The sequence below is a fragment of the Zygotorulaspora mrakii genome, chromosome 1, assembly GCF_013402915.1.
Source record: "Zygotorulaspora mrakii chromosome 1, complete sequence".
Classification (NCBI taxonomy): Eukaryota; Fungi; Ascomycota; class Saccharomycetes; order Saccharomycetales; family Saccharomycetaceae; genus Zygotorulaspora; species Zygotorulaspora mrakii.
Genome location: NC_050719.1, coordinates 163,782 through 191,255, shown reverse-complemented (window position 1 = coordinate 191,255; position 27,474 = coordinate 163,782). Strand labels below are relative to the sequence as shown.

The window sequence follows — 27,474 nt, the reverse complement described above, 5'->3', positions numbered from 1 at the left end:
TTCTATATCCTCTGTTTTCAATCATCGTCATCTTGTATAATAATCTTCTGCCTCTTTCTGGATATTAACGGTTCGTTGAATTCTTCCTCTTCCCTCATAGACTCTTCCATATTGAAATTCTCCGTAGGGTTTTTCTCGATATTTTTTGAGGAACTGGTGGGCGAAGAATACTCTTCTTGGTCTTCTTGGAAATCATACCCCACAGAAGCTCCTTGGATTTCCACCGAAGTGTTGTTGCCTCTTGAGTTGCCAATTTCTTTAGAAATAAGACTCGAGAGTGAAATAAGCGATCTATCGGGGCCGCTGCTCGATTGAGTGCGTTGTGCCAAGAAGTCAACAGTGGGCACTTCACCATTAAACAGATTAGTGAAATCAGATATGATTTGACCCCCGTTGTTCATTCTTTCAGCAGCAAACTTCCCAAATAGAGAATATTTGTCTTCCGTGAGCTGACCAGAGTATCTGTCCAATAAGAATCGCATGTACATTTCATTTTCGAAAAAAATAGGATTCACGTAATCCTCGCCGTCATCCGAATCACTTATATATTCTTTGCTTGGGACAAATTGTCTCGCTTTCCCGGAATGAACTTTTTCTGGCTCATTCGTATCAAACAGGGGAATATTTGATCTGATTTTTCGTCTCTTGGATGTAGTCTTTCTCTCAATCTTCCGGGACTTTCTGGACTTTTTTGCTTTAGCCAAACCTTTTTCGAGCGTTCTTCCTTCTATCTTTTCTATCATCTCATTACCCAAATCGTTGAAATAACTGTCCTCACCCCATTCATTTACGTCATTGTCAGAAACAATACCCGGACCCTCATAGGATTGACTATTATCCTCTTCATAAGTTCCATCCTCTTTGAAACTATCGATATTTTGGACTCGGGGCCTAATTAGATAAGACGAAGACGGAAATCCATTTCTGGTCTCAAATGGGGTTGATAAGTATTTCTGGATAGTTTGCAGGGACTGTTCAAGGACTGGAACATCTACGGAGCCTACAAGGTAACAACTATCGTTAGCAGATTCTGGAATGTGATAGCCAACCAATTGCAATAGGGCTCTGAAATCACCATCCACTAATAATGGACTTGGTTCGTCTGACTCTACCCAAGTTAAAAGTTCATTAGGTGGGTTGAGTGACTCATTTCCCTTCTTCACATTTAAAGACAAAAACACTCTGAAGTTTTTTAGTGAGTTTGACATATGTTCTATTAAGGTGGTGAGAAGGTCGATTTTTCCACTGTCAATAAGAGCAGATGTTAAAAGGCCATGCTGGATATCTGCTAAAATAGAATCTGGCAATTGCTCCTCATCCTCGATGTGCCTGAACTCACTTGGCGGAACAGCATATAAACCATATTTTTCTTGATCTTTTCTTTCCCCATATTTTTGGAAATATCCGATGTCACTGTTGTGCAATAGAGGAAATAATAGAGCAATAAACCATGAACTTGAATCTTTCAACTTTTTTTTCAATCTGTATAAAAAAAAATTGGAAAATGATTCGACATGCTTCCTGACCCTACTTCTTCTTGAGATTCCACCTGTTGATAGCATATTCCGAAGCAGAACAATAAAATCAATTCTAAACAATAGAGCTTCTTCAGATTCTCGAGTTATCACACGATGCAGAAATGATATACCTTTTTTAATATCAGAGTCCTCCAGCTCTTGAAATCTTTGCAAACAATTAATATATGTCTCAATCGTTGACTCACAAAAATACTGTCTTTGAATCTTAGCAAAACTGACCTCATGTTCTCTGAACGACGGTTGCAATATTTCCAAAGCTTCATCCCTATCAATTCCTTGACTTTGCACTAAGTTCTCAATTTCAGCTTCTGAAATATTATGTTGTTTTTTCTTTGTTTTTTTGGTTATAATGAGAGATTTTTCTTCATCATATTGTTCAAACAGTTTCATTGCTGTGTGGGTAAGGTCAACACAACTTTTCATATACTGTACTGTATGTTTGTAGGCATGTTTGGGTATATCCGAAAGTAGCTTGATTCTCTCGTCACTGAAGAGCCGGCTTAAAATAAACTCAATATTCTCATCGTAGCAGATCTCTTTTGCATAGCCGACTAATTGAAGCAATTCATCAAATGCGATCATGCCTGCATGCACCACAACCCAGTTTTTCTCTTCATAACTTTTACGTAATATTGAAGATAGTAGTATGAAGCTAGTCTCATCAATTGCACCAGTAATATAAGAAACATCGCCTAATAGAGCACTTTTGGGTCTTATTCTCTGAAATTTAGTAAACCAAGCAAAAAACATCAAGTATTCAACTTGTTCAGACGTCATCATTTGATCTTGTTCTGTGGTGAAGTGGCTTGTCAACCTTTGAAGTAAAAAGTTGAAACCTGAATCTATGAAGTCATCTATGAATTTTTTCAGAAAATTTGAAGTCGACGAACTGAAGTTATATGATCTATGTCGAGATTTCAGCAAGGTGTTTGGCAAACCTTCAACAGCCATGTCATCCCGTTTTTTTGTTCCTCTTTTGTTCCATTTCTTTCTACTATCAATATTTTTCAATGCTATGCTATCATTGCGAAGATTGCTCCCTCCTGAGACAGTCAGCCTATTTTTATTAGCAGTCTCTATAGATAAAAGTGCACCAAACCTTGAATGTCTAGTGGAGGTGTTCTGTAAAACGTTTTTTCTCAATATTTTCTCCTTTTGTAACAAATCTGTCAGCTGTGAACATGTTGGTGAAAGATCCTTTGCCACCAACTTTTCATTTTCGTTGTTCTGCTCTGTCCCACACGAAAATAGAGATTCTTGATTTATTTCCTTGGTTATTTGAAATAAAATTTCCATGAGGGGAACATCAATGAAATCGTTATCAAATTCAGTTGATGATCCCGAGAGAAGTAATAGCAATTTAAAAACTTTATTGCGTTGAAAAGCTGATATAACGGAGCTCAGTGATATATCATCCAGTGTTACATCAGGAGGCAAGGTGTCAGTTATATTAATACCACGGTTCGTCATGTTTTTGTTCCTCGCTATGTTGAGCTCAGCTGGACCAATTGATAAAATATTCCTCAAAAAGTTCAATGTTAATCTCAGTACCATATTATCTTTAGGCGATCTATTCGATTTATTAATTCTCACGACTTTGGAAGCCAATCTCGTAACAGCTTTAAGAGTTTTTCCCCTGTCTAGAGATAGTACCTTTTTTTTATAAACGACTTGATGCTTTTTCAAATCAGAGTATACTCGTATTTGATCAGCCGTAGATTGCTCATTTAATGTCAATGGCCAAGTCAAAATTACTAGTAGTTGTAAGCTATTCAAAGCTATATTATCATGATATTCTCGGCCTCCCACGGTTTTAATAGATTCATCAGTACTGGTGTCCTGTTTAGATAGTTTGTTTGCTAATGCCGTTTTATTCTCCCAGTCAATCATTATTGGCAGAAGATCGTCAATCAGGATGCGATACTCTGCAGCGGCCATTGCAACATCCCATCTATTCTGTTGATCATCAACCAGTTTAAACCATCTTTTCAGATCTTTAAGGCAGGCCAAACAGTCGTCGCCAAGCTTGTATGGGGGCGGATCTAATTTTGATGTATAATCGGGACCTCCTATTGCTGTAGCTAAAAGAGCTATACGAGCCCTTAAAACTGTAAGTGAGCCATCAGCATCGGAAAGGTTTGTATTAAAAGCGGTGTGTAACTCAACCATGCCTTTTATACCTGATGTTCACTCCCTGTGAGATTTTTAATGCCATTGCCAATCTTGAAAGCTATATAAAATAAATCTGGCAATTCTACAAAACTAATTACGCGACTTACAATCGCGACGCGTTAAGGCAAAAAAACGAAGGTTTTTGACATTCAACAAATACATCACTATGGTTTTAACTGCAAAACTTTATATTCTATTCCCATGCTCGTTGGATTATACGCCGCGGTTTTTGTCTGTTCAATAGCTTGGAGACTGCTAAAACCTAATGACATATAATAACCTACAACGCCACTGCCAATAGCACAGCTTATGGAGGTTCCATTCACTTCACGTATCAATGAACTTTGGGATAAATCTGTGGGAGAGAGAGTGATCACATCTGTTCCCGAAGTAAATAGGTCAACACATCCTCCAAAATTGGTGAATTCAGCCAGATTATCGTCTTGATTTAAAGATCCCAAAACTAGAAGGTTAGCATTTTTGCTACAGCTTGCAGGACTGAAATTGCATGCATCAGAATTCTGATTACCAGCTGGAACCACGATAGCTAGCTCTTTGTTTAAATTTTCAATTGCTGAGTTGAGAATTGCATTTCTTTCCTGCATAATCAATGGAATCGTGAAAACAGAAGGTCTTTCGGTTGTCTTGACATGTTTTTCGGCAATATCCAGAGCCCTCAGAAGACTTGAAAGTTTAGAAGTTCCATCCTTTTCAACAATTCTCATATCGATCAAATTGCATTTTTTCAGAACCCCGAAAGTTTCAGACGCTACAACCCCCGCCATTGCTGTACCGTGGCCATTCGCGTCAACACCGGCCGGTGCAATATCTTGCGTCAAATCGATCAATTTCATCACATTTATCTGCTGCAAATTAGGGTTTTTACTATCGATCCCTGTATCAAATATGTATATATCGACCCCAATGCCTGCATTGGAATGGTACAAATACGGTTGCCGAGGTGTTGGCGAGCTGGACGCTATCTTTTTCAAATGTGCAGGAGCGTTCTGCTGGAAAACGTACTCTTGGGTTTGCAGTCTTTGGTCTATCGAAATGCTTTCCACTTTGGGATCATTAAGTAACTTCTGCAGAATGGCATCGTCAAAATCACCGGAAAACGCCTTGAATCCTGTACCTATTTTGAAAACCTCCAGTGGACCCTCAAATCTGTGATGTTGAAACACAGCCTCTAGCGATATCTCGTTGGCAAGTTGAATGACGAATTTAGTGCCAAATACGGATCTGACCAGCGTTAATAAGATAATGATATCTCCAAAGCGCACCATTATCACGAAGCAATTGCTCTTTGTACTTTACGCTTTCTTGGACTGGCACACTAGGTAGAATTGAGCGTAATGACACTTGCTTGTATAATACATCAACTGAATGTCACCAAATGCTGCTCTATGTGGCCCGCACTTTGAGCATCTTATGAACCTTTTTGTGTCATCATCTCACACGACAGGATTAAATGCGGGGTTGGAGTAGCAGGAAACCTTCAAAATCTTTGTCTCTGTGGGGCTACCCGGCTGGAGCGTGCCTTGATAGAATGATTCCATGCATGCGAAGAATGTGTATTTCATCGAGAATTTCGTACCACATGAGGGCCCCAAGCATGTGGTTACCGCGTGATACCCAATTTTGCTCTGAGTTACGGAAACACACATGCGAAGACGTCTGCAGATGTACAGCAACAGTATTTAGGTCAAGGTAGCAGAAGCATTGCTCGTAGAACTACACATGTCATGTCTCCCCACCTCTAGCGCCTCTCTGCTGATTCAGTGGACGCCCAGAACTGCCAAGACCGCAGCTTGCCATTGCAAAACTTCAAATCCACCTCATGGATGGTCTACCTGATTCTTCAACTCAGGCAATTCAGGCCGTGACGCTCGCTAGCGTTGACCTTGCTCCTCTTCGGGATTTAAAGTTTCGGAACTAAAGCGGTACCCTCGTTCTGCAGCCCAAAAAGCTCACCACGAGATTGGCCATGGGCCTTCCCCTGCTAGAGAATTCTTGTTCCCTTGTTGATAAGAAAAACTCTTGCCATATGGGGTAAGACGAAGTTCTTGCAGTACGTGTAGCAAGCAGCTCCATAAACGACCAAAATACAATGCTTTCGACCCATAGCAGACATGAAAAAGTTTTTTTTTTTTTTTTGTGATTACACAAGACACTGAAAGCTTCTGCATGAGTGATTAAAACAACTTCATGTATGTGAACAATGCTAAACTGGGAGCACGCGTGCCTTTAAACGAATGAATATTCACAAAACTAAGCAGTCGCAGTTGTTTTCTTATCTTGTTCGTTCTGCTTGACACATATTTTCAACGCGTAAACATTCCATGAAGACGCGTTGTCCCGAGGCAAATTGTTATATTTGCCGGATTAAGTAAAGATGATTAGATGCACCTTGTTCATTGTAGCACTGTACACTTGTGGTAACCAATATAGCAATAAGGTATTGTTCTCTAATCTCACATACATTGCATGATTCCACCCTATTGGGTGAATATTTATACTATGAGTTGAGCACCTGTTCGATTTTCATGTTTTTACCCAAATGGGTAATACAGAGATACCTCCCAAACTGGAACTTTTCTTCATCATTATTAATCTCTATGGCATGCAAAGTCATCTCATTGGATTACTTCTCTTGTGATCGATGATGGCATGTTGGCGGGGAGGGGGAGCGGAACTGCAATGCATTACCTAAGTCTCCAGATTGTGGATGAATGCTAGTGTGTATCTAATTTCGCGACACGTAGACTCTGGGAGCTCACTTGCAGGAACGTAACAGCAACAATCGGAAAAGCAGCAGATCGGAAAGAAACAGGCTTTGCTTGAATTTGGTATCCTGTTCAGGATAATCAAAACCTTTAAAATATCAAGCGGGATTGTCGGATAGAGACTTATTTCCACGTCTAGTAGGTAAGCAAATCTGCATGTCCAGACAGATTCATCAGATCGGTGGGAAGAAAGAACTGGCATACCGCAGTTTAGATACGAAGAAAGAACCGGCATACCGCAGTTTAGATACCACTGTGCTTGCAACTATTTAAACATTGAAGGATAATCGCAAGGCAGAAGCCCATATGGCAGATATCAAAAAAAAAAAGTTGTATTCCAATCTCAGTGCATTTCATTGAATTCATAGTCTTGTGTCGCTTTCGAGCTAGTGGTTGACCGGTTAGAGCAGTATCATTCATTTTATAGCTCGCTCTCATTCAAACCGATACGGAAGATACCCTGATTCATGAGGCAGACGTGTTGGTAAAGCATAGTATAATTATCCAGCACTGCAGAATGGCGAGGAAATACGTCAAAGTAGATCAAAGATTGACCATTTTGGAAAAGGCAAGTTGCGAAGGTTCAATTGAATGCTTCAAAAATGACATTATTGAGTACTTGCTCGGGTTGGATGGTAACAGGATACAAATAGACCCCATCATGATTGACAACCAGCCTGAGATCACTTGGGTCATGCGACCATTTATTATCGATTATTTGGTTGAGTTACATAATTTTTTCAAACTAGATGATGAAACCTTGTTTCTAGCGTGTTCTATATCCGACAAGTATTGCTCAAAAAGGATTGTTTATAAGAAACACTACCAATTGTTAATCATTACATCATTGTGGATTGCTGCTAAATTCAAAGATGTTAAAACCAGAATACCGACTCTAAAGGAGCTTTGTTTCGTTTGCCATCGAACTTATGAGCCTAATGTTTTCCTTCAAATGGAGAGACATATCCTTAAAACTTTAGAGTGGTCAATTGGAAATATAGTTACCACATCAGATATGTTGCAATTGATGATATCATCATCCAGTGATGATTTGATACCGAAAGACTTTAATTTTCTTAATTTAGCTTCGTTTTTTTGTGATGTGTCGTTATATCGGAGAAGCTATCTTTCCTATTCATCATTAACAAAAGCGATCGCTGCTTTATTGATCACATCGCGTATTCTTGGTCATGATGATTTTCCTGATTTCTTGGTTCAATTGATGACTTTCTCCTTGGAAAAGAATGATTTCTGTCTCAATGATCCTGAGTTTTATAAACAAGCCTGTGACGATATCCACGAGAATGAGTATCGTTATAATGATGACATTAAGCGATTACATCAACTTAATGAGTTATCCTCCATAATCTGCAGCCAAAATATTAACGATATCAGAAATTGTTTTTATCTCTTTTTGAAAGATGTCTTTCATGAGAATTCACAGAATAACGGAGAGAGAATTTCGAATCTACTACTCAGAAAACATTCTGTTGGTAGTCTTTTGGAATCCTACAAATCGCAGAATTGCGCAGCTTACAATAATCTATGCTTCATGAAAGACGCATTAGAGCATTCTGATTTGGATTCAGATGTATTCCAATCTCACTTCAAAGATTCAGTATTCACTTACATCGATAGGCTAGCTGGTTTTAAAACGACAGAGGAGAAACTTAAGAGACTCTCTTTACCTTTCATTTACGAAAACATGCTTCTGACGTCGCCTCTGACTCCCTTGTCGTCATTGCCAGTCTCAAGAGAAAACGATATATCAAAAATCAATGTACCAAATACAATGCCTCTCGCGCAATTCAATCCTTCAATGTTATGTTCCACGACAAATTGCGATGCCACATTTACACCCTTAGCATCATATTATCCGACACAGTTCAATTCATACCCTCCAACGCCACTTTCAGCTAATTCATGCTTCAGCGCGAGACCCAAATTGGGGTCAATCGGCAGCAGCTCAAGTAGTGTTTCTTTTTCGGCCAATTCGATGGTTTCGCCTGCAGGTCTGTTGAAAAAATCGTATAGGTCAAATTCACGTAATTCCCCATCCCACTTTCGTCCTGTTCTTTCGAGAAAGAGTAGCACGCAAAGTGACATTTATGAATTAATTAGTAAATAGAAGATACAAGTTTTTATATCTAGTAATGCTATATGTTTCACGAGATGATAAGGAATGTGGGGATTTTTTTTAACTATTCAGAGAAATTTGTCGATTCTAAAAAGGAAAATTGTGATGCAGGTGACGGAACTATTGAGTCAGATCTGAAACTCTCCTCGTATTTTGCAGGAAGTAGAGGATTTACACTGAGGGCATTGTTCTTTCTAAGTGATTCATCGAAAATGAATCTTCTTTATTTACAAACAAGTAAGCAAAAATGAGAAGAACTGAAATCAGAAGGGCATATGCAAAGATCTTTTGTACTTTTAACTGCTCTTCTAGAATTTCCAATCTGTTCATATTCTTTGTAGTAAATTGATCCGTATTAAGTTTTTGTTCTTCTAAAATGCGGACCGATTGATCTTTCAGCTGCTTTGCGAAAACTCTCAACGCATTCAGATTGTCCATTATAGTTTGATTGAACAGCCCTATCATATTTTCAAACTTGATGGTTTGAGCTCTCTCTAATTGTTCAAAAGAATTCGAAAGTAACCTTCCTTGTTCCTCAATGTATTGCACGGTTAAGCTTGTATTACTTTCCAATGAACTTAATCGCTTCATGATATTTTTGAAAATTGATTCCTCGGTAGAAAATGAGTTCGTCTGTGACGCAGAAGATGAAGAAGAGCCCTCATTATTAACAGAATCTTTAGAATAGCTAGGAAGACAGGAACTTTCATTGAGTTCTCGAAGAAACTCATCAAATTTTAGGGTCTTCAACTTTGAGCTACACGTTTTGAAATAATCTGGAAAGTGTGGTACCAGAGTTATGTTAGCAGGATTGATGGAAGGCCATAAATCACATTGCTCAACAACTGTCTCCATGCATTCGTCCAAAATTTCCTTTTTTAGTTCTTCTTCGACTGTCACCACTACAGGTGGATTGGATTTCGAGTTTTCCATTTTGAAGTCATCCATCATTGTTTTCCCATGCACTCTCAGAATTGAAATAGGACAGTAGTATTCTTCATCATGGTGAGATAAAACTTCGACTTGCAAATATCTTGCCCATATCTGAGGATTATCAATGTAGAAAATTTGCAGATTCCTGGAGTCTTCAGCTTCAAACTCACCTATCATGCGCCAGCCATTCTTTCCAACTGGATACTGGTCAGAGACAGAGAATCTAAGCTTCTTAAAGGTTGAAGAAAAATACTCAAAATTAGCGAGCACGATTTCTTCCACTAAAATATCTTGGCAGAGCTCAACAGTGATGAATTGGCTGGCTGCGGAGCAAGGATTTAAAAGATACTTGTCTTTATTCTCAATTAATATGGAAGAAGCCCCAGAAGCTTCCGAATTTGTCTTCACTATAGTGGCTGCGCAATCAAGTGACGCAAAGTTAAACTTGTGTTTGTAAACTTTTCCTTCGGGCTCTTCATTTTGGTCCTCGTGGACTTTCTCAACATCACTACTGGAGAGGAAACCAATGTCTATCTCCAAATCATCGCCAATAGTATCACCTTCCGTTTGGTCCATACGACTCGATGATCGTACCCGTGTCTGTTTCTTCAAAGGTTTATCATCCAAATTATTCATTTTCCATTCGTCAAATGGCACAAATGTACTGTTTGATTTCTTTGAGTTTTCATTTATTCCGTCATTATCCACTAAGGGTGTGGAGGTTCCTTGAAGCACACCTGCTTTGCTACTTTTACGTTTTGCAGAGCTCGTTGATATCACGGAGGTGGAGGCCTCTCCATTGAATAAAGAAGGAGAAGCTGAGCGGTGTACATAGGAAGCATGAGGAAGAAACGTTTTGTAGAGCTTCACTCTAAGTATGCTAGAAAACTCATCGATGAAAGCAGTGTTCTCGCCAACGTTTGCGGATTTTTCAAGCTCAGCTGAATCAGCGCTGGAGAGAACCAAATATAAGTGCGCTAACAAAATGCATATGCTCACTTTCATTAATGCCCTTTTTTGGACAGTGGTGGCTGCTTTGGTGGATGCACTTTGTAATAATACTGTGGATGCACTTTGGTCGTTATATCATGATACTCAACCAATGCGCGTTTCGTCTATCATGATGAAACTAGGCAAACTACTGTTCGAACTTTTATATATTACAAGAGCTTAGTCTCTATTATTACATGTTAGGTTAATGGTTGCCAGGGCGATTACCCCAGTTATTGTCCAATTTGATTATTCTTCTTTGGCAGCAATATTTTTAGTGTGAATGACCTGCTATTAGCTTTTATAATTTGGACATTCTTGCTGAATGGTGTAGATGAAATGTCTACCTTTTTTTTCTCAGCTATCGAGAGTTTCACAAACCTTAAAGGGAGCACGCCGACTCTGTTTACTGTACCTTTTGCTTGTTTTAGTTTGCTTGGGGGCTTAACCACCTTTTTCGGTTTCGCAGTTGTTGGTTTGTTCAGAGTAATCTTCACCTTGTTGCTTGGCACTGTAACCGTTGTGAAATTGGGCTTTTGATTAACATTTTCATTTGATTTCACATTTATTTTTATATTCGAAGGTATATGGACCTTCAGGAGTCCCTCTCTCTTAATTACCACTTTGTTATTTTCATCATAGCTGGCTACTAGCTTTTTGTCCCTTGGCATAGGTAATACTACTTCAAAACTGTCGAGTAGAGGATATAAAATTCTAGACAAGTCAAATAATCTTTTTTTTTGATACAAACTCAGTCCTGGGACACGTAGCACGCCCCAAAGTATTGTTTTCAAGGGGTCATAGGATTTGAACTGTCTTGTCAATAATTGCATTAGTCCTCTGATCGTGGTTTTCAATTTTTCTTCCTGTCTCTTCTTCAGCTCTCTATTAGTATCCTCTTCTACAATTGCAGAGTCTCCATTGAGGTTATCTAAGCTTAAGTCTTCAGGGTTAATTTTATTGACAAGATAATCAATATCATCATCTAATCTGTCACTTAATTTGTTAACAGCGATGAAGTCAATAGCATCAAACAAAACATCCACCATTTTATCTCTTAGATAAACGTTTGGTGTAAAACATAACGTTTCAAAAAAATACTTCAGAGCTTCTTTGTTTTTCATACCTCCAACAACCAAAAGTAGCTTGAAAGCACACAGTGTAATGTCCTGAGAGCCTTCACGTAACCGTGGAACGTTAAGATTTGTTGGTTGCGTTTCTTCCTCTAGAGTATCACCTATAATTTCGTTCAATTCATTGAGCTCGTATAAGCCCGACATAGTCAACCGTAGCTTCGCTGATATTACCTCCTTTTTAACTAAAAACTGGTAAGTTGGCGTCCACTTTTCCAAGTTTTGATATCTCCGAAGTTGCTCGATTACTTTTGTTAGATAATTCTCATCTGTGGGGTTTCGTATGGCGCAGTCAACCACCGCATCAATCAAAGCGCATAAATAATGACTGTCATCGTACGCATTCTCTGAGTTTTCATTGTATGTTAGTATATCTAAAAGAAAATGTTTCACAAATTCTGGTGTCTCATTTCTTTCATTTTTGATCAGCTTCAGGTATTTGAGGATACCTTTTTGTATGAAGTAATTCTGAAAATTTGTAAAGTCGTTGCTTAACGGAACGTTGGAATCTTTGTAACAAAATAAAGCACGAAAAATATGAATAAGATGCCTGGGACCACCACTAAAATTTTTCGGTTCGTGATCTCTAACAATAAATCTTGCAAGAGCTCTACACGCCTCTAATCTCACACCGTAAAAATAGCGTTTATCCATGGCTGTCCTGGTAAGTATGGAAGAGTATATCTGAGAATTATCCGAAGCATGAACAATAACATCTTCGAAATATCTTAAACTTTCGACTTGGGCTTCAACATCACTATCTTGCTGAAGCTGTGATGTAAACATATAATCAGCTTGATTAACGTAGATTTTGCATATCCATTCAAAATCGGAGTCTATCCTTATCCACTCAAACGCCTCATTTTGCCTTTGAGATTCGTTTCCATCTGTAGAAACGGATACATCGACCAAATTCCATACATCAAGTTCATCAGAACTACTGAGGACGTTCCCAAGCTTGTGAACAGGGCCATTTTCCGATTTATCAGAAAATGCACTAAGAGCTTCATGCATTAAATCTGGTGTTGAGGACTTATTTGAGGATTTAGTTGCCTGAATTCTCTTATTCCTTAATTTCCTGTACTTGGTGTTATACTGGATATCAAGCTTAGTGAATACATCTTTCAATTCCACTATGTGTTCATAAGGGGTTCCATCTGCTTCGTGAATTCGGATAGTCATTGAACCGGTAAAAAAGGGAGTTCTATTCAAGGATGGAACATCCTTATAATTCAAAGCACTAGAACAGAATCCCTCTGCTCCTAGAACCTTATCTTGACCTAGCTCCTGCGCTTGGCATTGCCTAATACCCATTTCTACCATCATCCTTTTTTTATTAAACCTTTGGGTAACACGAAAGATTGGTACGCCAGACCCATAAACCCACTGCTGAAAGAAGGCTTCTAGCTTACTTCGATTCACGCGCTCACAAACGTACTGAAAATGAGAAGCAGAGAGTGAATTATTTGTTAAATCTCCGGACATAGCTTGCAGAAAAATTTTCGGCAGAACACGAGACATTCCAAAAGATCTTTCAGTCTTTATCATACGACGATCTAGGATGAACATCACCATAGGTGCTTTCAGCTTGATGAAATCCAGATCTTTGCTCGTATATGAAATTGGTCTCGATGAATTAGTGAAAGCAGAACCTATAGGTGGCTTCTCCCAGTCCTGATCCACTATTTTCTCTGCAGCCATTTTCAAGCGATACCTAAGCTCATTAGAACCAAACAGTTTTTTCGTTAACTGGAATACCATATAACCCGCTATTCCCAAACAGCACCAAATATTGTTCATCTCTAAAGGTGTTATATTGACTCCAGACCACTGTGTTGCTAGTGCCCAAGCCAAATGATTTGTAGTTGTAAACATTGAATCAATCATCTCTGGCGGGTATAATAATCGTGTATTACTTAAAGTCATACCTGCAAAATCCATTGTTGGATCGACTAAAGTCGGCAAGAAGACAATGGAATACGAGGCAAATGGATATGAACCAAATTCTTTTGAATAAAAATCCATTATTTTCTGAGAAACTATAGTGGTGTTGAGTACTGTTTTCTCGTCAATATCGCCTTGCGGTAAAGTATAGACTTGAATCGGTATAATATCGTTATTTTCGGTATCATCAACCATTTCATTAGAGAATTTTTGACTTAATTTCTTACTTTCATCATTTTCATCCTGTTCATCATCAGAGGTTTCTTCATGTTGCTGTAGAGGAGGAAGTACCCAAATATCAAATGCTCCAATTGCCCAACCAACATGATGTGGGGCAACGGGATTGAATATTTGAAAAGAAAATAACTTTTTAGTCAAATCTGTTGGATGAGATGTTTCCTTTGCAGTGGAAAACTCGCAACAACATACTTGGATATCTTTATTTAAGGTATTATTTTCATCTTCCTCGTCCAACATCTCGTATTCGTCATCTTCTTCCTCATCTTCCTGATCGTGAACCTTCTTTTCATTTTCCTGCTTTACATCATTAGGAGTGGTATATGCATTATCTGATATATCATTATAGTTACGATTCAGGTCCATTTCTGATTGTTTATGTGGACGTAATCTTCTGGAAATATTTTCTTGTTGGCCAATAATTTTTGATGTCCCAATGTCTTTCACTTTTCTTGGTACGCTAATTTCAACTTCCCATGTACATTTTTCATCCAGCATGTTGACACAAGGCATCCAGTAAGATGCAGTACAGCATAGTTCCGAATTAGTAGTATATACATTCCACAAATGCTGTTGCGTCTCGGAAATTGTATCGAACCGCACACCCGTGCTGGGATTGTTGACCTCATATTCTATTCTTATACTTATTGGAGTGAAAACAGTATCTTGTGCCGGCGTACCTCTTATTGACGGAGTAATTGGCGTGAAATTAGTCAAAGAGTTTGCATCCTGTAACGTTATCTTTATCGATGGCGGAATCTTGATGGTTAATTGTGATTTAGTCTTTTCTTCTGGAAACTCGTTCAAATCTGCAAATTTCTCCCTGAAAAAGTGAGACTGTTCGATGGAATTGAATTCAAATAGTGGATCTCTTGCATTCTGTGTATACTTCTGTGAATAGGTTCTCACGGCATCGTCATGAATATAATTTTCACATCGCCTGTTTTCAACGAGCACATCTTTGATCTTCATTGCTTTACAGTCCAGCGTGATAAATGCCAAGTTTTGTATCAGCGGAATCAGAATTATGTCCGCTGTGCCCCGTATGCTATGTGTGGAGAGATCCACATCAAGCGAAATACGTTGATGTGCTATCTTGAAAGTACGGATCGCACTGGCATCCAAAATAGCCGGGCCATTTTGCACGCCCTTAGGAGTGGCCCCCTTGGAAAAAGACATGAATCCGGCGTTTAAGCAACCTTTACTGGCGCTGCTTTCTTATTCTTAGCGTGAGTAAGCACCCATGTGTCATCTTTTCATCATCCGTCCTCTGGATATACCGAATTGTAGCTTCATCCTTACTTTCCAAGGCCCGCGTTGAAAGGAAAAAAATGCCGGTTTTAAAACAAGCAGTGGTGTTTACCCGAACTATTCCTCGTACGAAAGAATATCAAAGCGGATCACAATTAAAAACGCCGGGTAACCAAAGAGCCCACGTTCATCCGCCCAGTTTTTTTTTCGCTGCCCCGCACATTGCAAAAGTAAAAGAATTTTTTCTGAGAGGTTCGAGAACATTCAATTCTAAAATAGGTTTTCCCTTTTAGGTAGCTCCATGCAGGCAAGCCCCACAGCACCTCTTTCGAGTTCCGGCTATCCGTCCTCTCCGGTTCCTCCGAATCTTGTTCCCCTCAGCTCCATCATGTACCCCGCATGACTCAAAAGGTTTTCCGAGTGGGCTTTGTTGGTATATCTGTTACCCGGCTCCACGTGCTCTGCGGAACGAAAAAAGCTTTCAGTCCCCCCACTCTTGAATGGCGGAGATTGCCGAAGGCATGTTTACCGCACAGATGTCATCAGTCTTGTTGTGTCCAATCGGGATCTTAGTGATGTACAGTCGAATGGGGGCAGCAAATAAGGGTGAAGCTCTATCCCGGGTAACCGCGTAATAGTAATACGGATACGCATACCTATACACATATATATACACGGATGTGAGTGTTCTGATACGGGTATCAGCTACAGATTTTGGACAAGCGGTCTGAGGGAGTACTGAATTATCGTACCGGAACAGCTGGAGAATACAATTAGGGCAGCAGTAGCATCAAGATGAGTGTGAAACCTACGGTTTTGAGATTAGGTAACGTCAACTATGCTCAAGAGGCATGGAAAAAACTGGCGCAGATCGCCAACGTGGTGTCCATTGAGCCATCAATGAACCGGGAGGCGTTTCTCAAGGCGCTGAAGGATCCTAAGAGCGACATTAGTAAGGCGCAAATCATCACCAGGACTTTCCAGAGCGTTCAACAAACTGGGCGATTCGATAAAGAATTATGCGATTCTTTACCCAGCTCCGTTGTGGCCGTTTGTCATTTGGGTGCCGGCTATGATCAAATAGACACCGAATTTTTCAAAATCAGAAAAATTCAAGTCACCAATGTTCCAGAATTGGTTAACGATGCTACCGCAGATACTCATGTATTTCTTTTACTGGGTGCATTGAGAAACTTCTCATACGGTAGCCGTGTATTGATTAATGGTGGATGGCCAAAGGCAGGTCCAGCTGGCGGTGCGCCAGTGGGAAATGATCCTGAGGGCAAAGTAGTTGGTGTTCTTGGGTTAGGTGGAATTGGTCGCACAGTTGCCAAAAGACTACAGCCTTTTGGCTTTCAAAGATTCATCTACCACAATAGAAGTAGATTGTCTGCGGAATTGGAAAATGGTTGCGAGTATGTATCGTTTGATGAATTGTTAAAACAGTCTGACGTCATTTCTATTAATATTCCATTAAATCCGAAGACGAAGCATATGTTGGACGAAGAGGCTTTTGGTAAAATGAAGGATGGTGTTGTCATCGTTAATACAGCGCGCGGTGCTGTCATTGACGAAGCAGCCTTGATTAAGGCCTTGAAATCAGGCAAAGTTAGATCTGCCGGTTTGGATGTCTTTGAACATGAACCGCAGGTACCACAGGAACTTCTAGATATGCCACAAGTCACAGGCTTGCCTCACATGGGTACCAACACTTTCGAGACAATCAAACACATGGAAGAGTTCATTGTGGAAAATGTTGAAAATATCATTAAAACCGGTAAAGGTTTAACTATTGTTCCTGAATTGAAGGGAGAATCTTGGATCGATTCAGCTAAAATGCTCTGCTAAGCCTAACAGAGAAGAGAAAACAAAGAATAAAATTTGGCCATTTTCTTTCTAATTATCTTTTAGCGAGACACTACTATTTACTCCAGTTGCTTATACATACATAGTTGTAGATACATATAGCATACAGACAGTAAGCCACTTATAATACAAAATTTTCATCAAACCTTTAGGTGGTGATAATCCAGACTGTCCCCATCCTCTGATCTCTTCTTGTGCGATCCTTTACTTTTGTGGAATATTATATCACTGGTAGAACCGATGTGGGCAACGACCATAGATGACCATGCTAAGAATGCTACTAGGAAAATCAAAAAATAAATTGCAAAATGCTCATAAAGATGAAATCGAAAAATTTCTAACCACGATCTACCGTACACTTCGTCATCTAAAGCCAAATAGTAATTAAAAAAACCTAATCCATACTTCAAAAGCGGTTTGTATCCGCCTTCATCGGTGAACGTTTCAATATTTAATGCATAGCTAAGGTCACCAGTACCTTGGTAGGCATGTTCATGTAGCAATGCTGGGTCAACAGGAGGAGGTATCATTCAAGGATATTTCCTTACAAGTGTTTACTTCTATTTTAAAATATTTTATGAGAGGTTTACTGTTTCATTTATTTTCATTTTCATTGATCTATTCACTAGCGGCAGCATCGTGATAATGTAAAAACGCGATAATTCGTAAAACCATAAGAAGTAAAAAACAAAATATAAACTAATGCTAAAAATTATGAATATTTCTTCACGTATCGTCTTTGCTTGTAACTTCATCAGTGTTGAACAGTAACAAATTCTTTAAAGTGAACTCTTCGGCAACCTTGGTATCTAAGATATTTAATTGTCTTTTTGGGAAACACTTCGGAAACAAGAAAGAAGCAATCACAGTTAGTAATAATATTAACGGGAATCCAATGGCAGCAACAGTGTTAGTAATTGCGAATTCACCTACAAAACCGGCCAAACTGAAACAGAGAAAAGTTATTAAATACTTGTTGGAAACATAGTACAGCGCATTATCAGCTGTTTTGCTTCTTTGCTCAGTGAAAAGCCACATAATTCTTGATATAATTTCATTGCCTAATAATCCTTGTATACCCATGATGAAGAAAAGACCCGATAAAACCGCTTGAGGAATCTCGCCAAGGCATACAAGGAAAGGTCTTGCCATTGTGGCTATGCACATTAATCCTTGTATAGTATTAGTAAAACGTTGCTCAACACACCTTAGGACATTCCCGTCTGGATCACGAACCAAGAGAGATTCAGTATGGAGTGGGGCTTGCGGTATTAAGCCATTTGGAGCAGGGATTCCCAATACGCCGCTGATACCAGTAGTAGCACCAAGCAAGGCAAAATCATAATGAAAAGATGCTGGCTTTTTTAGCTTATATTCCGCCCTTTGCGCCATCAAGGAGGACACATTGTGATCAAAATAGAATAGAATTGTTAGAATGATACCGAACGGTAAAGCAATGAAGATATGCTTCGTTGAAATATGTGCATAGGCCAACCATGTGGATGAGCCTCTATGATTTGTTGAAGTTGGATAAAATGACCTAGTTATTGGCAATCTCTGGAAATCAATATCCGATAAATAGCCACCAAAATGAATGAACGAGGACCAAAAGAGAACAGATAAAGCTGTTGAATAATCCGATATGAATGTTCGCAACTTATAGTTCAGTAAGGTAGTACGAGTTATATTCTTGAACATGAGCCCAAAAATGGTCATGACTAATGCCACAACAATACTTGCAAAACCAGCAGATATATCCTCCAGTTGGTTTTCGGGATTGAATTGTCTTATGAGAATTTGAATTCCCTTTTCAATATAAATGATATTGATGAAAAGCCCAAAGATGTCACAGGGGAATGAAGTAACAAACTGTAACAAACAAACCAAGTTACTGAGAGCAAGAAGAAAGTGTAAAATCATTGACCATATGCAAACCCAAAACATAAATCCAAAAAAATTGGTATTTAACGGCTTTATAATTTCGTAAACTGTGTAATTGAAAATTGATATTGGCCCTGTAACACCAACGATGCACAGTGGTTGTCCTGAAAGAGCTCCAAAAACAATGCCAGCCAATCCACTGGATAGAAGCACTTCATTAACACCATATGCATTTTCTGTTCGATCGAACATGTCTTGGGCAAACGCTAATGCCGGTAATAAGTTGCTGAAAAATGTTTCTACTACTGATGGGATAACGCGGTAGTCCCATGAATCCTTCCAGCCCTTCCAATACGTGGGTATCTGCTCCCTGAGATCTAGCAATATTCCTGCCCCTGGTTTGGGAAGTTTTCGCTTTTCATTAGTAGATGTGATTGTAACCTCTGAACCCACACCTGGTGCGTTTGTTGATTCTGATTGAGTATCTACTTCTTCGCAATTTCGAAAGTTGCAAAACGGGAGTCCAAATCGTTTCATTCCATTTCTATATCTAGCAGAATATTTTCAAGGAAAAAAACAGTTAGGCAAAGAGATCTAATGGCAGTCTAGCAACTAAGTGAGTAAGGTTTTTTATCGCCTAGAATAAAATTGATGGTGAATAGTTTTGTCGTCAATCCCATATCCATTTTTTCTTACTTGGCCGTGCAAAGAGCACCTCATTCTCACCACGCGGAGTCATCAACGCAACATCATGACATAGCATTTATTCAGACTGAAAAGAAAATGAATTAATCTCTATATGATACCTATTTAATTTGAAACCTCCCTTGTGACAAAATTAAAGTCTGCAATAAAGAATTCGTAGAGTTCCCAAGACGGCCAAATGGTGCAAAGGTGCCATAATGCATGCGAATCGATCTGCCATCTATAATTAAAAAAATCAAAAAGCTCGAAAGACATGCCTGATGCTGTTGTTAGCACAAGAATGACAGGCATCAAACATAATTGTTTTATGTTTTTACTGGACGGTATATTTGGTCTTATTTTGCTCTTAGGCTGCTTCTGCAAAAGTTTATAATTATTGAATGCCAGCAACAGCAGTAAGATGTATTGCAACAAACCAAACAGCACGTTGAATCTCATGTTGTAGGTGTAGGACCAATCAATATACAGTCGCAAGATGTGTAATCCAAAAATCAGTATCACTGACCATGTGAAAAGTCTTGAAAGGAAAGGGTGACGGTCTAACCTTGCTATTCTTGTAAAAATAGCATGAAACCCACTGAGAACTGTCCCTCCTGCAAAAAAATAATCTAGCTTTTCTGTAATCAAAAGATCTCTCAGATGAAAGATGCTGCTAGCAGACCAGGCGAGCATTCCGGCTACTGCGACCAACATGTAGCTCTTTAAAAGTTTGCTGGGACTGGTTTCTGCTTTGCCACGATACTGAAGCATGTTCAACCTTTTTAAGAGCTTTTGGTAACCATAATAATGCGGTAAAAAATTCCCCACACTAAATATGACGGAAAAGAATTCCTGCATTCCGAAAAGTCTAATGAAAGGCCATTTTCCATGAAATTGATGTATCTCTTTGTTGTTCACAATTCTGTCACGAGTGACAATTTGCTGGCATTGATAATCGCAGTCAGCCCTGTAATCCCAGAACAGCAGCCATTGTAAAAGGATGGGGGTCTGTTTGAATGCTATATGGCTGAATTCGTTTTCTGAAATGTCAAGTCCAGTAGCTTGAGACTGAGAATACGTCCTTCTATGCTCACAAGCATCGTTGCAATCTTGAAATTCGCTTAACCTATCACCAGGTGAGCCTAGCACATAGTCTGCAAGAAGCAATAAAAGTGCGAAACTCAACCTCATCAGTGAAATCAAAGATGCCAATTATAATGGGGATTTCAAATATAGTTTCCTTCTCCGCTTTTTTCTTGAAGAGGTACCTTAAAGATCAAAGAAGTCCCTGGCCCTCTTGGCAGGTAGAAGCTGAAGTTTTGAATATCTATTGCAACTTAATCACTCTGAACGGATTGTTTTGGATATTAGCTTGGCTCTTGATGCTGCCAAAAACTGTGCAATATCGTAAGAGTCGTTCAGAATATCAACTAATTCTGAGAGGTCTTCAGTACTGTTCAGCACAGGGGTGGTACTCAAGATAGAAAACGTATTTTCAGATACATCTAGTGTGAGTTCGCATGAGCGAGATATCATCTTATCGTCAAAATTTTGAAACTTGAAATGCAAGGTGTCTGGCTGTGATGCATCTATTTGAAGACCGAGTAGTTGTTCATACAGGCGCACTTCAGGGCTGTCACGCTGTCTCTGTCTCATGAGCCTCTCTCTATGTTGCTTCACTTCTTGTTCCTTCTTAGCGAGCATGCCATCTAGTTCTCTTGACTCTTCCAGCAGCGCATCACGTTGTGACTCCAATTGTTGTTTCTTGATTTGCTTCGTCTCCAGATCGGTTTTCACATAGTCTGTGTCTTTTCTGAAAGTTTCGATTTCATCTTTCAACTCCCTTTCCTTTTGTTCCAGCTGATCCAATTTTCGAATGAGGTTCTGTTGATTAGCTTTTAGTTCTTCGAACTGCTCTTTATACGTAAGTGTTACGCTAGACGCCAAGTGGACCTTACTTTTCAAAGATTGGCGCAGCTGGGCCTCAAAAGTTCCCATTTGAGACTTCAGCTCTTGAAATGAGCCTAACGTCTGGTCCATTATCGATTGTGTGCCTGGCAGTGATCCTTTCTTTGTTTTCGAAGTTTTCTCTGATTCGCACTGTTTTTTCCTACAAATGTAAGCTCTCGAAATGTATATAAAAACGCTCGTAGATGAGATGTATAATTTTGGGGGATCAAGGGGGCATATGTACGAAAAACATTGCAAGTCACTATCTCCACTCTTCTGATAAAGATTAATGAGTGCCGCTAATCTAAGGAGTTCAGTCTCCGGGGCCGCACAAGATGCAGCTACTGTCACTTCAGATACTGTCACGTCAGCAGCAGATTCAGCAACTGGCCATTCAATCAAATTGTTGACCTTTAACACATGGGGGTTAAAGATGGTATCTAAACATCGTAAGGCCAGATTGAGGGCTATAGCTGACGAGTTGGCGGGCTATTCTGCTGCAATACCTATACCAGGCTATGAGAGTTTGATGATAAACGAAACGCCTGAACAAGGGAAACAGTATGATGTCGTAGCCTTACAAGAAATCTGGTGTAAAGAAGATTGGGACTATATTGTCTCTCGATGCTCACAAGCGTATCCTTATAGTAGAATTTTCTACTCAGGAATAATTGCAGGGCCAGGTCTAGCTATACTATCGAAAATACCCATTGAATCTACCTTTTTATACAGATTTCCCATAAACGGTAGACCAAGTGCAATCCATCGCGGTGACTGGTATGTAGGCAAATCAATTGCGATAACGTTATTGGAACCTATCAGTGAAGATACAGCTCCAATCGCAATTATGAATAGCCACATGCATGCTCCATATGCGCTGAAAGGGGATGCAGCTTATGCCTGTCATAGAGCCTGTCAAGCATGGGATTTCAGCAAGATGGTAAACCTATATAAAAAGGCAGGTTATGCAGTAGTTGTAGTTGGTGATTTGAATTCAAGACCCGGATCTCTTCCCCATAAGTTTTTAACAGTTGAAACTGGGCTGGTGGACTCTTGGGAACAACTCAAAGGCAAACAAGATCTTCAAGCACTCTCAAAAATGGAACCGCTTGAACAACTTAGATATGGATGTACCACTTGCGACTCATTTTTGAACACTTGGAGATCATACTTGCCGACAGAAAGCGCTTGTAGATTGGATTATGCCTTGATCGATCCCAGTCGATTAAAGACGACCGACGCCGGCCCAAGGTTTACCAAAAGGTTGCCGGGAATTGGCAGCTTTTCTGATCATTTCGCATATGCATGCAATTTAAATTTATTGAGCAACCGCAGAACCACTGATGTGGAAACTGGAGATGAAACTCCTTCGAAAAGGGATATTCAACTTCAAAAGTATGCCAGCTATGAAGAGATGATCCAATGTATTTCATCCTACAGAGTAGTTGCTAAAAGACAAAAATTTTTAAGAGGTGTACATTTCGTCATTTCTATCTTGCTGCTCATAGGAGCTTTGGTTGTTACAACATTCACTTCGAATAGAGCAGCATGGTCTTCTATATTTTGGGTTTTTTTCGCAGTTGTAGTGTCTGTGACAGGTACAATTGACGGCCTCATCTCATTTCTCTTCGGTAGGAAGGAGATCAGGGCTTTACATGAAGTAGAGGAAGAAGTTTCTTGTGCCCAAAAACATTTACAAGGATTACTTGATGTGAAGAAAAGGTGAATTCATCTTTTATGCTTGGCTATTGTAGTTCAGTCTAATGATAGAGAGAAATTTGAGAAGTCTCAACGCTTTGTAAGTCGTATTTTGCTTTTGATATTTGTAAGGTGATAAAACATACGAACATGTCTTTATTGATGAATCTGGTTCTTTTGATCTTTTTTTTTATCTTCACCCTGTAGCAAAGTTCGCGGCTTTTTTAAGGGGATGCCTGGGACTGGTGATTCGATGCAATACAAAAACTGTATATATGCGATATCCTAGAATTCTGCAACTCCTTTATTTGACGTGTGTACCAAGAGAGCTATAGAGCAACTGTATATCTTGTAAGACACGGTAAATTTTCAATAACATTCTAACCCCATTATATTCCACGAATACATCACATGGCGTTACCGCGAAGGCACAGCAAGCAATCGAGGTCTAACTCTGTACATTTAATTGATGAAGCAGCCTCTGATAAGAGAAAATCTGTGCTCCTGCCCCAAAATATGCTATCAAAATCCATCTCAGGTCTGACGTTTCGTAAACATACGCATGATAAGGCAGATTCGTTGAACTCGTCACTCAGAGATGTTAGTGAACAACGAGTCAGCGAGGATGAAGAGAGTGATATTGGCAGGTCCAGATACATGATGAAAAGTATTGTGGGGCTTTTAACAACTGCCAGTGTCTATGCGGGCATGCAAGATGCACAGGAGGCAAGTAAATTCGGTCAAGACCTTCCAGGAAGCCAACAAACCAAGTCTAAAGATGAGAAAGGTGCTGAAGACGACGATGAAAAGAAGATTGAGTCATTAGAGCCACCGCTGAAAACGGCCAAAGAAGGTGACAGGAAAAATGAGGTGAATACAGTAAAAGCGCATTGTTTAGAGACAAGACAGCCCACTTTATTTGACTTTTCTGTGGTAGCTAATTCCCAGGTACCGCAGTTGTGTCAGGACAGTAGTATTCCAAAACATCAAGGGCAAAATATTCTAGTGAACAAACTTTTAAAGCACTTTAACCTTTATCATAGTGATAGCGTTCTGAAAGAGTTCTCAGCTTGGATTTTAAAGGATGTATTATTGCAAGGCAAGGTGTTCTTGACTTCCCGTCACCTACTTTTTTTTGCATATCTTCCTAGGGTATCTGGAACTGTGAAAATTAACGGAAATCTTACCATTAAAACGAACTTAAGGGGCTCTACGAGGTACTGGTGTGTTTTGAAAGATTATACTCTATCCGTGTATAATTCTCCGTCAGAAGTGTACTTCCCGGTATTGACAATTGACCTAAGAAATGCGTTGAATATAAAGGTGGCAAAAAAAGGTCTGAATGAGGAACTAAAGCACTTCAAGATCACTACTTCTGAGAAAAGTTACACTTTCATGGCAGATTCGGAACATTCTGCAAAGGCCTGGGCAAACGCTCTAAAAAAGCAATTATTCGCTGCCAAAAACTCCGAAAATAATTCTGTTAGTTTAAAAATACCATTGGCCAATATCGTTGATTTGGATGATCAGCTAATAATGAAGCAGACATTTACTTTGAGAATAAAAGTGCTGGAAAGTCCTAGCACATTTGCTGTTGATGATTTTTTTTTTGTATTTTTAGATGGCTCAGGCTCAATCTTGAAAACTTCGGTGATTAAGCAAATTGCAGTTTTGGAAAGAGCTGGCGTACAAAACGTTTACAATTCCGGGCAACTAAATAAGAAATCTGAAAGTATAGAGGCACAATCGATTGATGAGAGTGAGACACCCGCACTATCAAGACAAGCTAATTCATATGATTTTTCGTTAGGGAAGACTTCCACCACCTCGTCTAAAAAAGACGATCTTATCAAAAAGAACAAGGGGAACAGGCCTTGGCGACGTGGACTTAAAAAACATAATGATGATACAAAGTCAAAAGAGAAATCTCTAAAAGATAAACCGTCTGAAGAATTATCAGATGTGACAGAAAGTTCTTTACACATTACTGAAGAAGATGTGGAAAAAAATGGTGAGAGTAAGGAGAATGAAAGTGGATCAAGAAAAGCGAGAATTGCCGGTTGGACAGCCAAGCCTTTCAAGCACATGGCTGAAATGTGGAGCAGTAATCCCATTCATTATCGGAACAACAGAATTAACTTCAGTGATGATGACCCTTATTTGATTGATGACAACAGTAATGTTCAAGCCAATCATCGATTTCGTGAACACTTCAAAATGGAAGGAAATGAATTACTCATAGGTGCATATTTCACCTATCTTACTAGGAACATTCCACTCTATGGTAAGTTATATGTTGCTGAAGGCTTTCTTTGTTTCAGAACTCTTGTACCTCGTATACATACAAAAATGATATTACCTCTGACAGACATAGAAACATGCTACAAAGAAAAAGGTTTCAGATTTGGCTATTTTGGACTAGTTATAGTAATAAGAGGACATGAAGAATTGTTTTTCGAGTTCAGCACAGAAGTATCTAGAGGTGATCTCGAGTTCATACTTCTGAAGCGCCTTGATTCAATGAAATCGGAAAAGAAAAATATTCGATCACCTACAACATCTCTTGTCGAAACCGATACTAATAGAGCTAGGCTGAAGTTTTTTGAAGATAAGATCAATTCTGAGGGTTTTGACGTTCCCATTTTAATTGATGAGAATCCGTTCTTTCAAACTAACATTGTTCCCAATAGAAGCTACAAAATTGGCATGCTTACGATTGGTTCACGTGGTGATGTGCAACCTTACGTGGCACTCGGAAAAGGTCTTTTAAAAGAAGGCCATCAAGTTACCATCATCACACATGGTGAGTTCAGGGAATTTGTGGAACGACATGGTATCCGTTTTGAAGAGATCGCCGGTAACCCTGCAGAATTAATGTCACTCATGGTTGAACATGAATCGATGAATGTTAGTCTTTTGCGAGATGCGTCTAGTCATTTCAGGGAGTGGATAACAGAGCTACTTAACTCTTCATGGAAAGTTTGTTCTCAATTGGGTCTAGATCTATTGATTGAATCTCCATCTGCAATGGCTGGCATCCACATAGCAGAGGCCTTGGAAATTCCTTATTTTAGAGCGTTCACAATGCCTTGGACAAGAACAAGAGCGTATCCCCATGCTTTTATTGTTCCTGATCAGAAAAGAGGCGGCAACTACAACTATTTGACACACGTACTTTTTGAAAATATTTTTTGGAAAGGGATAAGTGGGCAAGTCAATAAATGGAGAATTGAGTCACTAGGTCTACAGAGAACAAATTTGGACTTATTGCAGCAAGGCAAAGTCCCATTCTTTTATAATGTTTCTCCAACAATTTTTCCTCCCTCAGTTGATTTCAGTGAGTGGATTAAAGTGACGGGATATTGGTTTTTAGACGAGAAAATAGACTATAACCCACCAGAAGAATTGGTGGATTTTATTGCAAAAGCGAGATCTTTGGGTCGCAAACTTGTCTATATAGGGTTCGGTTCTATCGTTGTGTCCAATGCAAAAGAAATGACGCAGGCCATTTCAGATGCTGCTGTTGAAGCAGGCGTTTATTGCGTATTGAATAAGGGCTGGTCTGAACGATTGAATGATAAGAATGCCAATGAAATCGAAGTTGAGCTACCCGAATGTATATATAACGCGGGAAATGTTCCACATGACTGGCTTTTCCCCCAGATGGATGCGGCAGTTCACCATGGAGGCTCGGGAACCACTGGTGCGTCTTTGCGGGCTGGTCTACCTACAGTAATAAAGCCGTTTTTTGGCGATCAATTTTTTTATGCTCTCAGAGTGGAAGATATCGGCGCTGGTTTAGCCTTAAAACACTTAAATAGTAGCAGTCTCTCTACTGCTTTAAAGGAAGTGACTACCAATAAGAGAATGCGGGATAGAGCATCTTTGATTAAAGAACAAATCTCAAATGAAAATGGTGTTAAAACGGCAATAAATTGCTTGTATGGTGAGCTTGTTTATGCAAAAAGCTTGGTTTTATCGAAACGGAAGAAGTTTCACGATGCTGATCACAGTTGTCCTGGGAAACCAGCATCAAAGGTAGAGCACCCTCAAATAGACGAAGCGTGGACTTTACTGTAAGTCATTGCAATCTTTTTGAGATGAGGCCACGAAAAATACAAAACACCACTCACATTTTCAGAAAAAGATCAGTGTAGTAATTACTGCTAGTAGGAATATTTATTTTTACTTGAAAAGTTTCATTACCATTTCAAGTACAAGTCTTATTATTATTTATACATTCATGCACAATATTTAAGTCCATTACTGCTCAT

At 39.3% G+C, this 27,474-nt stretch overlaps 12 protein-coding genes across 12 annotated transcripts; 4 read left to right on the top strand and 8 right to left on the bottom strand.

Annotated features, from left to right (window-relative positions):
- Positions 1–17: 17 nt before the first annotated feature.
- On the bottom strand, positions 18–3,707 carry TOF1 (Tof1p; the record flags this gene model as incomplete). The annotated part of the gene is made up of 1 exon (XM_037285991.1): positions 18–3,707. One exon carries the CDS (start codon positions 3,705–3,707, stop codon positions 18–20), a length of 3,690 nt encoding a protein of 1,229 aa, XP_037141886.1.
- Positions 3,708–3,874: 167 nt separating this feature from the next.
- HG535_0A00960 (uncharacterized protein) lies at positions 3,875–4,996 on the bottom strand (the record flags this gene model as incomplete). The annotated part of the gene is made up of 1 exon (XM_037285990.1): positions 3,875–4,996. One exon carries the CDS (start codon positions 4,994–4,996, stop codon positions 3,875–3,877), a length of 1,122 nt encoding a protein of 373 aa, XP_037141885.1.
- A 2,017-nt stretch (positions 4,997–7,013) lies between these two features.
- On the top strand, positions 7,014–8,624 carry HG535_0A00950 (cyclin family protein; the record flags this gene model as incomplete). Its single annotated transcript, XM_037285989.1, has 1 exon — positions 7,014–8,624. One exon carries the CDS (start codon positions 7,014–7,016, stop codon positions 8,622–8,624), a length of 1,611 nt encoding a protein of 536 aa, XP_037141884.1.
- A 180-nt stretch (positions 8,625–8,804) lies between these two features.
- SLP1 (Slp1p) lies at positions 8,805–10,571 on the bottom strand (the record flags this gene model as incomplete). The annotated part of the gene is made up of 1 exon (XM_037285988.1): positions 8,805–10,571. One exon carries the CDS (start codon positions 10,569–10,571, stop codon positions 8,805–8,807), a length of 1,767 nt encoding a protein of 588 aa, XP_037141883.1.
- A 218-nt stretch (positions 10,572–10,789) lies between these two features.
- TAF2 (transcription initiation factor TFIID subunit TAF2) lies at positions 10,790–15,049 on the bottom strand (the record flags this gene model as incomplete). The annotated part of the gene is made up of 1 exon (XM_037285987.1): positions 10,790–15,049. The coding sequence occupies one exon, from the start codon at positions 15,047–15,049 to the stop codon at positions 10,790–10,792; it is 4,260 nt and encodes a 1,419-aa protein (XP_037141882.1).
- Positions 15,050–15,916: 867 nt separating this feature from the next.
- On the top strand, positions 15,917–16,969 carry GOR1 (glyoxylate reductase; the record flags this gene model as incomplete). The annotated part of the gene is made up of 1 exon (XM_037285986.1): positions 15,917–16,969. One exon carries the CDS (start codon positions 15,917–15,919, stop codon positions 16,967–16,969), a length of 1,053 nt encoding a protein of 350 aa, XP_037141881.1.
- Positions 16,970–17,127: 158 nt separating this feature from the next.
- Positions 17,128–17,517, bottom strand: HG535_0A00910 (uncharacterized protein; the record flags this gene model as incomplete). The annotated part of the gene is made up of 1 exon (XM_037285985.1): positions 17,128–17,517. The coding sequence occupies one exon, from the start codon at positions 17,515–17,517 to the stop codon at positions 17,128–17,130; it is 390 nt and encodes a 129-aa protein (XP_037141880.1).
- A 196-nt stretch (positions 17,518–17,713) lies between these two features.
- On the bottom strand, positions 17,714–19,405 carry BOR1 (Bor1p; the record flags this gene model as incomplete). The annotated part of the gene is made up of 1 exon (XM_037285984.1): positions 17,714–19,405. The coding sequence occupies one exon, from the start codon at positions 19,403–19,405 to the stop codon at positions 17,714–17,716; it is 1,692 nt and encodes a 563-aa protein (XP_037141879.1).
- Positions 19,406–19,678: 273 nt separating this feature from the next.
- Positions 19,679–20,743, bottom strand: PER1 (Per1p; the record flags this gene model as incomplete). Its single annotated transcript, XM_037285983.1, has 1 exon — positions 19,679–20,743. The coding sequence occupies one exon, from the start codon at positions 20,741–20,743 to the stop codon at positions 19,679–19,681; it is 1,065 nt and encodes a 354-aa protein (XP_037141878.1).
- Positions 20,744–20,893: 150 nt separating this feature from the next.
- On the bottom strand, positions 20,894–21,592 carry SPC25 (kinetochore-associated Ndc80 complex subunit SPC25; the record flags this gene model as incomplete). Its single annotated transcript, XM_037285982.1, has 1 exon — positions 20,894–21,592. One exon carries the CDS (start codon positions 21,590–21,592, stop codon positions 20,894–20,896), a length of 699 nt encoding a protein of 232 aa, XP_037141877.1.
- Positions 21,593–21,791: 199 nt separating this feature from the next.
- ISC1 (inositol phosphosphingolipid phospholipase) lies at positions 21,792–23,228 on the top strand (the record flags this gene model as incomplete). Its single annotated transcript, XM_037285981.1, has 1 exon — positions 21,792–23,228. One exon carries the CDS (start codon positions 21,792–21,794, stop codon positions 23,226–23,228), a length of 1,437 nt encoding a protein of 478 aa, XP_037141876.1.
- A 383-nt stretch (positions 23,229–23,611) lies between these two features.
- ATG26 (sterol 3-beta-glucosyltransferase) lies at positions 23,612–27,280 on the top strand (the record flags this gene model as incomplete). The annotated part of the gene is made up of 1 exon (XM_037285980.1): positions 23,612–27,280. One exon carries the CDS (start codon positions 23,612–23,614, stop codon positions 27,278–27,280), a length of 3,669 nt encoding a protein of 1,222 aa, XP_037141875.1.
- Between the last annotated feature and the right edge of the window lie 194 nt (positions 27,281–27,474).